Source organism: Salvelinus alpinus, chromosome 4, assembly GCF_045679555.1.
Source record: "Salvelinus alpinus chromosome 4, SLU_Salpinus.1, whole genome shotgun sequence".
Taxonomy (NCBI): domain Eukaryota; kingdom Metazoa; phylum Chordata; class Actinopteri; order Salmoniformes; family Salmonidae; genus Salvelinus; species Salvelinus alpinus.
In genome coordinates this window covers 64,938,756-64,950,902 of record NC_092089.1, presented here as the reverse complement: position 1 = coordinate 64,950,902, position 12,147 = coordinate 64,938,756, and the positions used below count along the sequence as shown (strand labels likewise).

The 12,147-nt window shown below is 44.6% G+C and overlaps 1 protein-coding gene across 2 annotated transcripts in view; it reads right to left on the bottom strand.

The window, feature by feature from the left end:
• The window catches only part of LOC139574159 (A-type potassium channel modulatory protein KCNIP1-like), a 45,026-nt gene extending 33,885 nt beyond the window's left edge, over positions 1 to 11,141 (bottom strand). Inside the window, exons 1-3 of one of the 2 annotated variants that reach the window (XM_071398396.1) lie at positions 10,960 to 11,140; positions 10,746 to 10,830; positions 10,471 to 10,615 (exon numbers count right to left, since the gene is read on the bottom strand). In XM_071398396.1, the coding sequence (XP_071254497.1) occupies positions 10,471 to 10,558 (88 nt within the window). In that variant the 5' untranslated portion in view covers positions 10,559 to 10,615; positions 10,746 to 10,830; positions 10,960 to 11,140. Of the gene's footprint in view, positions 1 to 10,470; positions 10,831 to 10,959 lie in introns of both variants that reach the window. The other variant, XM_071398397.1, reaches the window with a different exon arrangement.
• Between the last annotated feature and the right edge of the window lie 1,006 nt (positions 11,142 to 12,147).

The following is a 12,147-nucleotide window of genomic DNA, read 5'->3' as shown; positions in this document are numbered from 1 at the left end:
GCTTGTGTTGGTTTTTTTTATCTCTTTGTTACTTCCTGAAATAGGCAGACTAGACAGCCAGACACATTAAAACGATCTTCTTCCTCTGCTATTCGGTGTAAACTCTTAGAAAAAAGGGTTCCAAAAGTGTTCTTCGGCTGTCCCCATATGAGAACCCTTTTTGGTTCCAGGTAAAACCCTCTGTGGATAGGGTTCTACATGGAACCCAAAAGAGTTTTTACCAGAAACCAAAAAGGGTTCTTCAAATGGTTCTCCTATGAGCACAGCCAAAGAACCCTTTTAAGTTCTAGATAGCACTTATTTTTCTAAGTGTGTACATGAAAATGTTGAAAGCGGTGTATCTGCGTTTGTATTCGTACTTGGGGAGAAATAAAGTACAATTCAATTCAGTATGAAGCAGTTTAGCACAGTGAAACACTAAGCCACTCTAGGTTAGTGTGGTGGGGCCTTACATATTCAGTGTTTCCACACAGTGGAATCATTCCAAAAATATTTCTAAACGGCTGCTCCTCTTCCTCATCGTAAAATGTGTAGAAGTCTCTAGGATGATACAAACAAGAACAGCAAGGTTGACAAAGGACCAGAGCATGAAAGGACATTGAGGGAGAGCGAGAGTAAGAGAGGGAGAAACATGGAAGGTCAGAGAAGAAAGACTATGTAAGCACCGTGGGTCGGGTGAACTAGAGAATGAGCAGCACTTCCTACTCTATGGCTGAAAAACCGACTCAATCAGAGGCATTTCAGGCCAGTGTTCTAATGTGGTTGCGTGTGTGAAATTGAAACAAAGAATTGTAGGATATCTTGAACTGCCTTGTTGAGGAGAAAATCTGCATTTGGTTAGCAGAAAACGTTGAGACAGTAGATCTTGCTGCAGATGATGTCCTGGCATGTCACAATATAAGAGAGACAATATCTCCCACCGTGTCATACACACGAGCCCTTGTAGATTGAATTTCTCCGTTGTTGCTATTGTTTACTTGTGTGTATTATTTGCCATGTATAACTGTTTCTGTTGATATATATGCTATTATTGCTCCAAGCCAATAATTAAAGCATTTATTAAAATTATATATATATGAATATGAGAGAGAGAGAGAGACAGAGACAGAGACAGAGACAGAGACAGAGACAGAGAGACAGAGAGACAGAGAGACAGAGAGACAGAGAGACAGAGAGACAGAGAGACAGAGAGACAGAGAGACAGAGAGACAGAGAGACAGAGAGACAGAGAGACAGAGAGACAGAGAGACAGAGAGACAGAGAGACAGAGAGACAGAGACAGAGACAGAGACAGAGACAGAGACAGAGAGAGAGAGAGAGAGAGAGAGAGAGAGAGAGAGAGAGAGAGACAGAGACAGAGACAGAGACAGAGACAGAGACAGAGAGAGAGAGAGAGAGAGAGGCAAAGGAGCTGGGAGGGGAGGAAGGAGGTGAAGATAGAAACAGGAAGGTAATGATGTGACGTTTTTGGGATAGGCAAGAGTCATCCACCACCCCCTGTCGTTCCTTCCCATTCCCTCTGCCCCCTGTCTCTCCCGCTCAGTGAAAGTGATATGACAGCACTTTAGATCCACCCTCACATAGAGGAGAAGCACACACACTCTCTTTCTCTCTCTCTCTTCTCTCTCTCTCTCTCCATCTCCCTGGAATGCACAGGAGGGTTGCAAGGAATATAAAACAGTGTGTCTGATCAAACGAGTCAGGCAGAGCAGCAACATTCAGGCAGCCATGCAGCACCAGCCACAACACTGAGCTTGTAACATACTGAAGTGGAAAGATAAAGCAGTGCTAGCCAGCTGGTGTTGGTTTTGTTGATCTCTTTGTTACTTCCTGAAATAGACAGAGTAAACAACCCAACACATAAAAAATCTCTTCTTTGGTATTCCTCTATGGAATACTGTGTCTCTGGTACTGATGAACAGAGTTAAAGACACAGAATTCTCCACGCTTCTGTTGAGTTTGGAGGTACTGTCACATAGTTCCACTGAATGTCACAGCCTAGTCCTGGAATCAAAATAGACAGAGAGCCACCTTGCAGACAGACTGGGATTAAATATTTTCTTTTCCATATGCCATATGAATATTTTACACACACCATTACCCTACCTCAGGGGTCCACCTGCCAAGCACCTTGTGTGAGTGTGTGTGTATGGGGGGGGGGGTATTCTATCACCTTATTCCTTTACATATGAAACATGTTAGCAAAGCATTCAACTGCACAGCTCCCAACCATTACTTTGCTCCGCTCATTTTCCCCTCGATCCCGACTGGTCTCCCAGTCCCTGCCGCTCAAAAACATCCCCACAGCATGATGCTGCCACCACCATGCTTCACCGTAGGAATGGTGCCAGGTTTCCTCCAGATGTGACGCTTGGCAGGCCAAAGTTCAATCTTGGTTTCATCAGACCAGAGAATCTTGTTTCTCAAAGTCTGAGAGTCCTTTAGTTGCCTTTTGGCAAACTCCAAGCGGGATGTTATGTGCCTTTTACTGAGGAGTGGCTTCCATCTGGCCTGATTGGTGGAGTACTGCAGAGATGGTTATCCTTCTGGAAGGTTCTCCCATCTCCACAGAGGACCTCTGGAGCACTGTGAGAGTGACTTTCGGCTTCTTGGTCGGGCGGCCAGCTCTAGGAAGAGTCTTAGTGGTTCCAAACTTCTTCCATTTAGGAATGATGAAGGCCACTGTGTTCTTGGGGACCTTCAATGCTGCAGACATTTTTTGGCACCCTTCGCCAGATCTGTGCCTCGACATAATCCTGTCTCGGAGCTCAATGGACAATTCCTTCGACCTCACGCTTGGTTTTTGCTCTGACATGCACTGTCAGCTGTGGGACCTTATATAGATAGACAGGAGTGTGCCTTTCCAAATCATGTCCAATCAATTGAATTTACCACAGGTGGACTCCCATCAAGTTGTGGAAACATCTCAAGGATTTATCAATGGAAACAGGACGCACCGGAGCTCAATTTCGAGTTTCATAGCAAATTGTCTGAATACTTAAAGTAGTTCTGTTTTTTGTTTTTATTATTTTTGAAAGAAATTCTAAAAAGCTGTTATCGCTTTGCCATTATGGGGTATTAGATTGCTGAGGAAATAGTTTTAAAAAATTTAATTTCATAGAAGAAGGCTGTAAAGTTTTTAAAAAATGTAAAAAGTCAAAGGTTCTGAATACTTTCCGAAGGCATTGTAACCTCAGCTGGCCTACGATATTCTTCCCACCTGCATACACGTGACACATGTCCAAATCTTTTGCATTTATACAACTGAAGGGGCTTGTGCACCAAGCACTTACAGGGTATCTTATAAAGCCTAGCTTTACATGAGAAGGGAGAGACTTCATCTGGATCTCCCAGGTAACATTGATCTAAACCCTCACTCCGACTAAAAACACAACTTGACTTCTTTTGTTTCCTTTTTTTAGTGGCTGTAGTCCACTCATTCTCACTGTGCTCTCATCTTCAGCCGACTCGCCATCCGTTTCAAACAGAACATTCGTTTCTGCCATCTTCCCACCCTCTGACTGGCGCCATGTGCCATTAAATGCTGCTCTAAATGGTGAAACCCTAAATGTCCAGCAGGTGTCATCATAACCAAAACAAAATGAGGTTTCTATAAACATCAACATATTTATTTTCAAAATGATATTACATACACAATTCAACACATTTTCTTTTCCAACAAAATGTCTCCTACAAAATGAAAAAGAGGAAATGGCCAATAAGTAACGTCTCTTCTTCTATACTATTAATAAAGAAATATGTCACTTTGCAGATGTTTTTATCCATTTTTTTCAATTTCACCTTTTTTTTAAACAGATAGGCCAGTTGAGAACAAGTTCTCATTTACAACTGCGACCTGGCCAAGATAAAGCAAAGCAGTGCGACACAAACAACAACACAGAGTTACACATGGAATAAACAAACGTACAGTCAATAACACAATAGAAAAAAAAGTCTATATACAGTGTGTGCAAATGAGGTAAGATAAGGGGGCTAATGCAATAAATAGGCCATAAAGGCGAAATAAATACAATTTAGCAATTAAACACTGGAGTGATAGATGTGCAGAAGATGAATGTGCAAGTATAGATGCTGGGGTGCAAAGGAGCAAAAAATAAATAACAGTATGGGGATGAGGTAGTTGGATGGGCTATCTACAGGTGCAGTGATCTGGGACATGCTCTGACAGCTGGTTCTTAAAGTTAGTGAGGGAGATATGAGTCTCCAGCTTCAGTGATTTTTGCAATTCGTTCCAGTCATTGGCAGCAGAAAACTGGAAGGAAAGGCGGCCAAAGGAGGAATTGGCTTTGGGGGTGACCAGTGAAATATACCTGCTGGAGCGCTTGCTATGGGTGGGCTCTGCTATGCTGACCAGTGAGCTGAGATAAGGCGGGGCTTTACCTAGCAAAGACTTATAGATGACCTGGAGCCAGTGGGTTTGGCGACAAATATGAAGCAAGGGCCAGCCAACGAGAGCATACAGGTCGCAATGGTGGGTAGTATATGGGGCTTTGGTGACAAAACGGATGGCACTGTGATAGCAAATTGGATGCAGTCTGAGTAGAATGTTGGAGGCTATTTTGTAAATGACATCGCCGAAGTCGAGGATCGGTAGGATAGTCAGTTTTACGAGGGTATGTTTGGCAGCATGAGTGAAGGATGCTTTGTTGCAAAATAGGAAGCCGATTCTAGATTTAATTTTGGATTGGAGATGCTTAATGTTAGTCTCGAGGGAGAGTTTACAGTCTAACCAGACACCTAGGTATCTGTAGATGTCCACATATTCTAAGTCAGAATCGTCCAGAGTAGTGATGTTGGACGGGTGGGCAGGTGCTGGTAGCGATCGGTTGAAGAGCATGCATTTAGTTTTACTTGCAATTAAGAGCAGTTGGAGGCCACGGAAGGCGAGTTTGTATGGCATTGAAGCTCGTCTGGAGGTTAGTTAACACAGTGTCCAAAGAAGGGCCAGAGGAATACAGAATGGTATCGTCTGCGTAGAGGTGGATCAGAGAATCACCAGCAGCAAGAGTGACATCATTGATGTATACAGAGAAAAGAGTCAGCCCGAGAATTGAACCCTGTGGCACCCCCATAGAGACTGCCAGAGGTCCGGACAACAGGCCCTCCAATTTGACACACTGAACTCTGTCTGAGAAGTAGTTGGTGAACCAGGCGAGGCAGTCATTTGAGAAACCAAGGCTGTTGAGTCTGCCGATAAGAATGTGATGATTGACAGAGTCGAAAGCCTTGGCCAAGTCTATGAATATAGCTGCACAGTATTGTCTCTTATCGATGGAGGTTAAGATATTGTTTGTCGGGGTCCAGATTTTGCAGCTCTTTCAGAACATCAGCTATCTGGATTTGGGTGAAGGAGAAATGTGGGAGGCTTGGGCAAGTTGCTGTGTGGGGTGCAGGGCTGTTGACCAGGGTAGGGGTGGCAATGTGGAAAGCATGGCCAGCCGTAGAAAAATGCTTATTGAAATTCTCAATTATTGTGGATTTATCGGTGGTGACAGGGTTTCCTAGCCTCAGTGCAGTGGGCAGCTGGGAGGAGGTGCTTTTATTCTCCATGGACTTTTTGGAGTTTGTGCTGCAGGATGCAAATTTCTGTTAGGAAAGCAAAGGCTAGCTTTTACAAACTGCCTGTGTATATTGGTTCCTAACTTCCCTGAAAAGTTGCATATCGTGGGGAGCTACTCGATGCTAATGCAGAACGCCACAGGATGTTTTTGTGCTGGTCAAGGGCAGTCAGGTCTGGAGTGAACCACGGGCTATATCTGTTCCTGGTTCTAAATGTTTTTGAATGGGGCATGCTTATTTAAGATTGTGAGGAAAGCACTTTTAAAGAATAACCAGGCATCTTCTACTGACGGGATGAGGTCAATATCCTTCCAGGATACCCGGGCCAAGTCGATTAGAAAGGCCTGCTCGCTGAAGTGTTTTAGGGAGCATTTAAAAGTGATGAGGGGTGGTCGTTTGACCGCAGACCCATTACGGACGCAAGCAATGAGGCAGTGATCGCTGAGATCCTGGTTGAAGACAGAAGAGGTGTATTTTGGAGGGCAGGTTTGGGTAGGATGATATCTATGAGGGTGCCTGTGTTTATGGATTTGGGGTTGTACCTGGTAGGTTCATTGATTATTTGTGTGAGGGCATCACACAAATTGAATGAGGGCATCAAGCTAAGATTGCAGGATGGCCGGGGTGTTAAGCATGTCCCAGTTTAGGTCACCTAACAGCACGAGCTCTGAAGATAGATGGGGGGCAATCAATTCACATATGGTGTCCAGGGCACAGCTGGGGGCAGAAGATGGTCTATAGCAAGCGGCAACGGTGAGAGACTTGTTTCTGGACAGGTGGATTTTTAAAAGTAGAAGCTCAAATTGTTTGGGCACAGACCTGGATAGTAAGACAGAACTCTGCAGGCTATCTCTGCAGTAGATTGCAACTCCGTCCCCTTTGGCAGTTCTATCTTGTCGGAAAATATTATAGTTAGGGATGGAAATGTCAGGGTTTTTGGTGGCCTTCCGAAGGATTCAGACACGGCTAGTACATCCGGATTGGCAGAGTGTGCTAAAGCAGTGAATAAAACAAACTTAGGGAGGAGGCTTCTAATGTTAACATACATGAAACCAAGGCTTTACGGTTACAGGAGTCAACAAATGAGTGCCTGGGAATGGGAGCGGAGCTAGGCACTGCAGGGCCTGGATTAACCTCTACATCACCAGAGGAGCAGAGGAGTAGGATAAGGGTATGGCTAAAGGCTATGAGAACTGGTCGTCTAGTACGTTCGGAACAGAGAGTAAAAGGAGCAGGTTTCTGGGCATGGTGGAATAGATTCAATGCACAATGTACAGACAAAGGTATGGTAGGATGTGAATACAGTGGAGGTAAACCTAGGCATTGAGTGACGATGAGAGAGGTATTGTCCCTAGAGACATCAATTAAGCCAGGTGAGGTCACCGCATGTGTGGAAGGTGGGACAAGAGGGTTAGCTGAGGCATATTGAGCAGGGCTGGAGGCTCTACAGTGAAATAAGACAATAATCACTAACCAAAACAGCAATGGACAAGGCATATTGACATTAGGGAGAGGCATGCGTAGCCGAGTGATTATAGGGTCCAGTGAGTAGCCGGGCGGGCTGGAGATACGGCGATTCAGACAGCTAGCGGGCCGGGGATAGCAGGCTAGCAGAAAGACCTTAGAGGGACGTCGCAACGGAAGAAGTCTGTTGTAGCCCCCTCGTGTGGTTACGTCGGCAGACCAGTCGTGATGGATCAGCAGGGGTCCGTGTAGTAACAAGGTCCAGGCCAATTGTCAAAATAGCTACAGTAGCCCAAGAAATTGGCTGAAGTACCTCTTCAGCTAACAGTCCGGTATGCTCTAGACAGCTAGCGGGCCACAGCTAGCAGACTAGCAGATGGGCATTCAGGGGACGTCGCGTCGGAGGAGCCTGTTGAAAAAAACCCTCGGGCGGATTATGTCGGTAGTCCAGTCGTGATGGATCGGTGGGGCTCCGTATCGGCAATAAAAGGGGTCCAGGCTAATTGGCAAAATAGGTATTGTAGGCGAAGGAGTGGCTGATGGACCTCTTCAGCTAGCCGGGAGATGGGCCTAGCATAGGCTAGCGCCAGGCTAATTGGTGCTTGCTTCAGGACAGAGACGTTAGCCAGGAGATAGCAGCTAGCTAGCTGCGATGATCCAGGTGAAGTGGTTCAGAGCTTGCGGTAGGAATCCGGAGATATGGAGAAAAAGAAGTCCGATAAGCTCTGGGTTGAATCGCGCTGTGCAGACTGGCAGGAGTTGTCCGGGCTAAAGGTTAGCTGATGACCGCTAGCAGTGGCTAGCTGACTACTAGCTGGTTAGCTTCTGTTGGGGGTTCCGGTTCTAAAGTAAAGAAAATAGCAGATCCATACCACATTGGGTGAGGCGGAATGCAGGAGAGTATGTTGAAGTTGGGGTTAAGAAAAATATAAAAATATATGCGAAGAAAAAATCTAGATATATACACAGGACACGACAAGACGAAGACAAAGATGCCTGACTGCTACGCCATCTTGGATTTTAAATTGACTTACAGTAGGCTATTAGTGTGTGACTGAGTGCATTTATGTGATCTACATATCTTTTAATTGTTAACTTGTCTTTTGAGACAATGATTGTAAGCAATGATGAGCGTGCAGTCTGCACCTCATCACAATAGTAAACCAATGAGAGAAGCAGGACCTCTAGTTGTCATGAAAGGAACTGACATATCATAGCAGAGCTACACAGCTACCAGCAGAGGTCAGTGTTACTCTGTCAGTGACTGCTCAGTGAGCCAAAGCCCAAACAGACCTGGGGCCTTATTCATTAAGCCGAATCTTTTTCAAAACGTTTCTTAAACAGACGCAAACTGAACGAACGGGGAAGGACCTACATGAATTTGTCCAATATAAACTCTAGTTTTATTTGCAAATTGCAACGGTTTGCAACTGCTTTTTGTCCTCCGTTTGAACTGAAATTAGAAGCAATTGATAAACAATGTGCACAAAAGAAAAATCGAAATACCTACCAAAGACAAAATGTTGGTGGTGTTTTGTCTCACCCATTGCCTTTATGACCATTGTGTAATCCAATGTTCATAGATACAGCTATAGCTCTTGTTCCCTGTGGAGCACTGAGATTGTGCAGAGACAGCCCAGTGAGATAGTGTGTGTATTTGACGTTATGCAGACCCTGGTCTCTTTCTTTTCCTAATCACTGTGTGTGAGTGTGCGCGCTTGTGCATGCCGTGCTTGTGTGTGTGTGTGTCTTTGTGTGCATGCGTTTGTATGTGTGTGCGTGTGTGCTTTCAGCTTTTAAGGAGCCATTTGTTACACAACATAACCTCTGCAGAGCCCTCTAATGACATCATCTCAGTGTGACCTGGAGGCCAGTTTTACCCGCTCTCTCAGAGTACAGAGCCAGCTTTACCACCAGTGTGTGCTGTCAAGTCTGTTGCACCCTCCAAGCACAAAGTAAATTGCAGCATGCCTGTGCATGTGTGCGCACAGCCTGGTCTCATAGACTGGACGTAACATAGCAAATGTAAATCAGGGACACTCAAATTAGTATGATATGTCACATTTGGAATGTAGGGTGTTTGGGTAGGCGTATAAGGCGAACGTCTAGCAACCCTGAGGGTTTTTTGCTTGAAACTCATCACGGACAACATTAGCCTTTCAGCTCATTAGCAACTTTGATACTACTTACAACTAATTAGCATGTTAGCTAACCTATCCCCTAACACTAACCTTAACCCCTAACCTAGCTAACGTTAGCCACCTAGCTAACGTTAGCCACAACAAATTGGCATTTGTAAAATATCATACCTCTGAGTCCAGGTTGGTGTGCATGTGTGTGTGTGTGTGTGTGTGTGTGTGTGTGTGTGTGTGTGTGTGTGTGTGGGTATGCTTGTGCTGTATATCCTCCAGGCTCATAATGTACTGTACAGTACTGTATTTGAGATTGAGCTCTTTGTTCTTCCTCTTGCGCTGCTTTCCTTCAACAATAGAGGCAGTGGAATGAGATAATGAATCACAATAACATGAACACGCACACAATAATACAGTGAATCACAACAATAAACCCCTTCCTTTTCATCCTATAGTGAGAGCATCACTGTGTTCCCCCTGCCCCGCTCTTGCGTTGCCACGCTGACATGTTATTACACACATTCATCACACACGCACACACACACACACACGTTGCTCTCTATCACGTTTATCACTCCTCCATTAGCACTCCCTCCACCGCTTGTTTATACAAGAATGAACATCATTCTGACAGAGATAGGGGGAGGAGAGAGGGAGCGAGGGAGAGAAGGAAAGGGTGAAAGAGAGAGTGATAGAGTAAGATAGTGACACGAATAAAGAGAAATGGATAAATTGAGTCGGGGAAAGGGAGATATATCGATGGCTCTATGGGCAACTTCAGTCCTCGGGGGCCAGAGTGGTGTCAGACTTTTTCCCCATCTCAGCTGATTAGACTAATTGCATTCTAAACTGAAGATCCTGATTATTGGAGTCAGGTGTGTTAGCTGGCCCTTGGGCAAAAGTGTGACACCAGTCAGGCCCCCTAGGACTGGAGTTGCCCATCCCTGCTCTATAGGATAGATGGAGCTATCCAAGAGAAGCCATACAAACTCTATACAAACTGACACACAAACTGTACTCAGCTGTATACAAACTTCCGCACAATCTCATGCACTTACATACAGTACATACAACCCCACAACAGACACTCAAAACCAGGTACAGCAACTTAAACCCTATAAACTCCCATACACACACATACTGTACAAACAGTATATTCATGTGACCATGCTCAAACTTGTCCTTGGATGCTTGCACACACACACACACACACACACACACACACACACACACACACACACACACACACACACACACACACACACACACACACACACACAGGCCAGTGACATACCTTTTTTGAGAGTCCCTGTGATGAGTTTGTGCAGGGACAGGACAAACTTCACCAGTCCCTGTTTACAGCGCTTAGCACAGCCTGCCATTCTGACTCCAAGTTGGGCCAAAGCAGGCCAAGAATGGCCAAAGGGTGCCAATGTGGTCTGCAGCAGGAGGTACAGTCTATGTTTGATGTCGAAGGAGTTTATAGATATTTATTCAAGAAGATACGCAGTTCAGAGGAGGACCTCTTCTGAATCTCTCTTCCTGGGCTGAAAAAAACAGTGATCTCACCCTCTGTTTCCTGATCTCGCCCTCCGTCCCTCCCTCCGTCACACACCCCTCCTCTTTCCCCCTGAATCTTTCCAATTCTCTGTCTCTGAGAGAAAGAGAGTGAATGAGAGAGAGGGAGAGAGTATGAGAGTCAGAAAGAAACAGACATGATTGGTAAGAGAAGTCTGATGTCAGAATCCAACTTTTGAAAATCATATATCTGGTTATATGTTACCTTACAAATGACTGCAAACTTCAAAAAGAAAACCCGTATAGACAATCCAGTGTGCTCTGAGTGCCAGAAATGATCCTGCTTTAGTTTAGTCCTCTTTCTTGTCTCTTTCTTCCATACTCCACTTTCAGCACCACTACCGGTGGACAGCTTCTAACAATGCAGGGCAACGCACACATACTGAGATCTAACACTTGCTTTCGCTTTCTCTCTCTCCCTCTCTCTCTCTCCCCCTCCCTCTTCCCCTACCCCTCGCACATACACACACAAACCCCCTGCACTGCGCTCACATACGCTTTATGCGTCTCTGTATAATTCCAATACATGACCTCACTAACAGCCTCTCCATATAGTCTCATATAATGTATAGTACCGGTCAAAAGTTTGGACACACCTACTCGTTCAAGGGTTTTACATAATTTTTTTTGTATTTTCTACATTGTAGAATAATAGTAAAGACATCTAAAGTACTACAGTGCCTCGCAAAAGTATTCACTCCCTTGGCATTTTTCTTACTTTGTTGCATTACAACCTGTAATTTCATGTAATGGACATACACAAAATAGTCCAAATTGGTGAAGTGAAATTTTAAAAATGACTCAAAAAATTCAAGAAAATGTCAAACTGAGAAGAGGTGGTTGCGTATGTATTCACCCCCTTTGCTATGAATCCCCTAAATAAGATCTGGTGCAACCAATTACCTCCAGAAGTTGCATAATTAGTTAAATAAAGTCCACCTGTGTGCAATCTGTGTCACATGATCTGTCACATGATCTCAGTATATATATACCTGTTCTGAAAGGCCCCAGAGTCTGCAACACCCCTAAGCAAGAGGCACTATGAAGACCAAGGAGCTCTCCAAACAGGTCAGAGACTAAGTTGTGGAGAAGTACAGATCAGGGTTGGGTTATTAAAAAAATATCAGAAACTTTGAAAATCCCACAGAGCACCATTAAATCCATTATTAAAAAATGGAAAGAATATGGCACCACAACAAACCTGCCAAGAGAGGGCCGCCCACCAAAACTCACAGACCAGGCAAAGAGGGCATTAAACAGAGAGGCAACAAAGAGACCAAAGATAACCCTGGATAATTTTTTTTAAAGAAAAGAATAAGCAAACACGTTTGGTGTTCACCAAAAGGCATGTGGGAGACTCCCCAAACATATAGAAGAAGGTACTCTGGTCAGA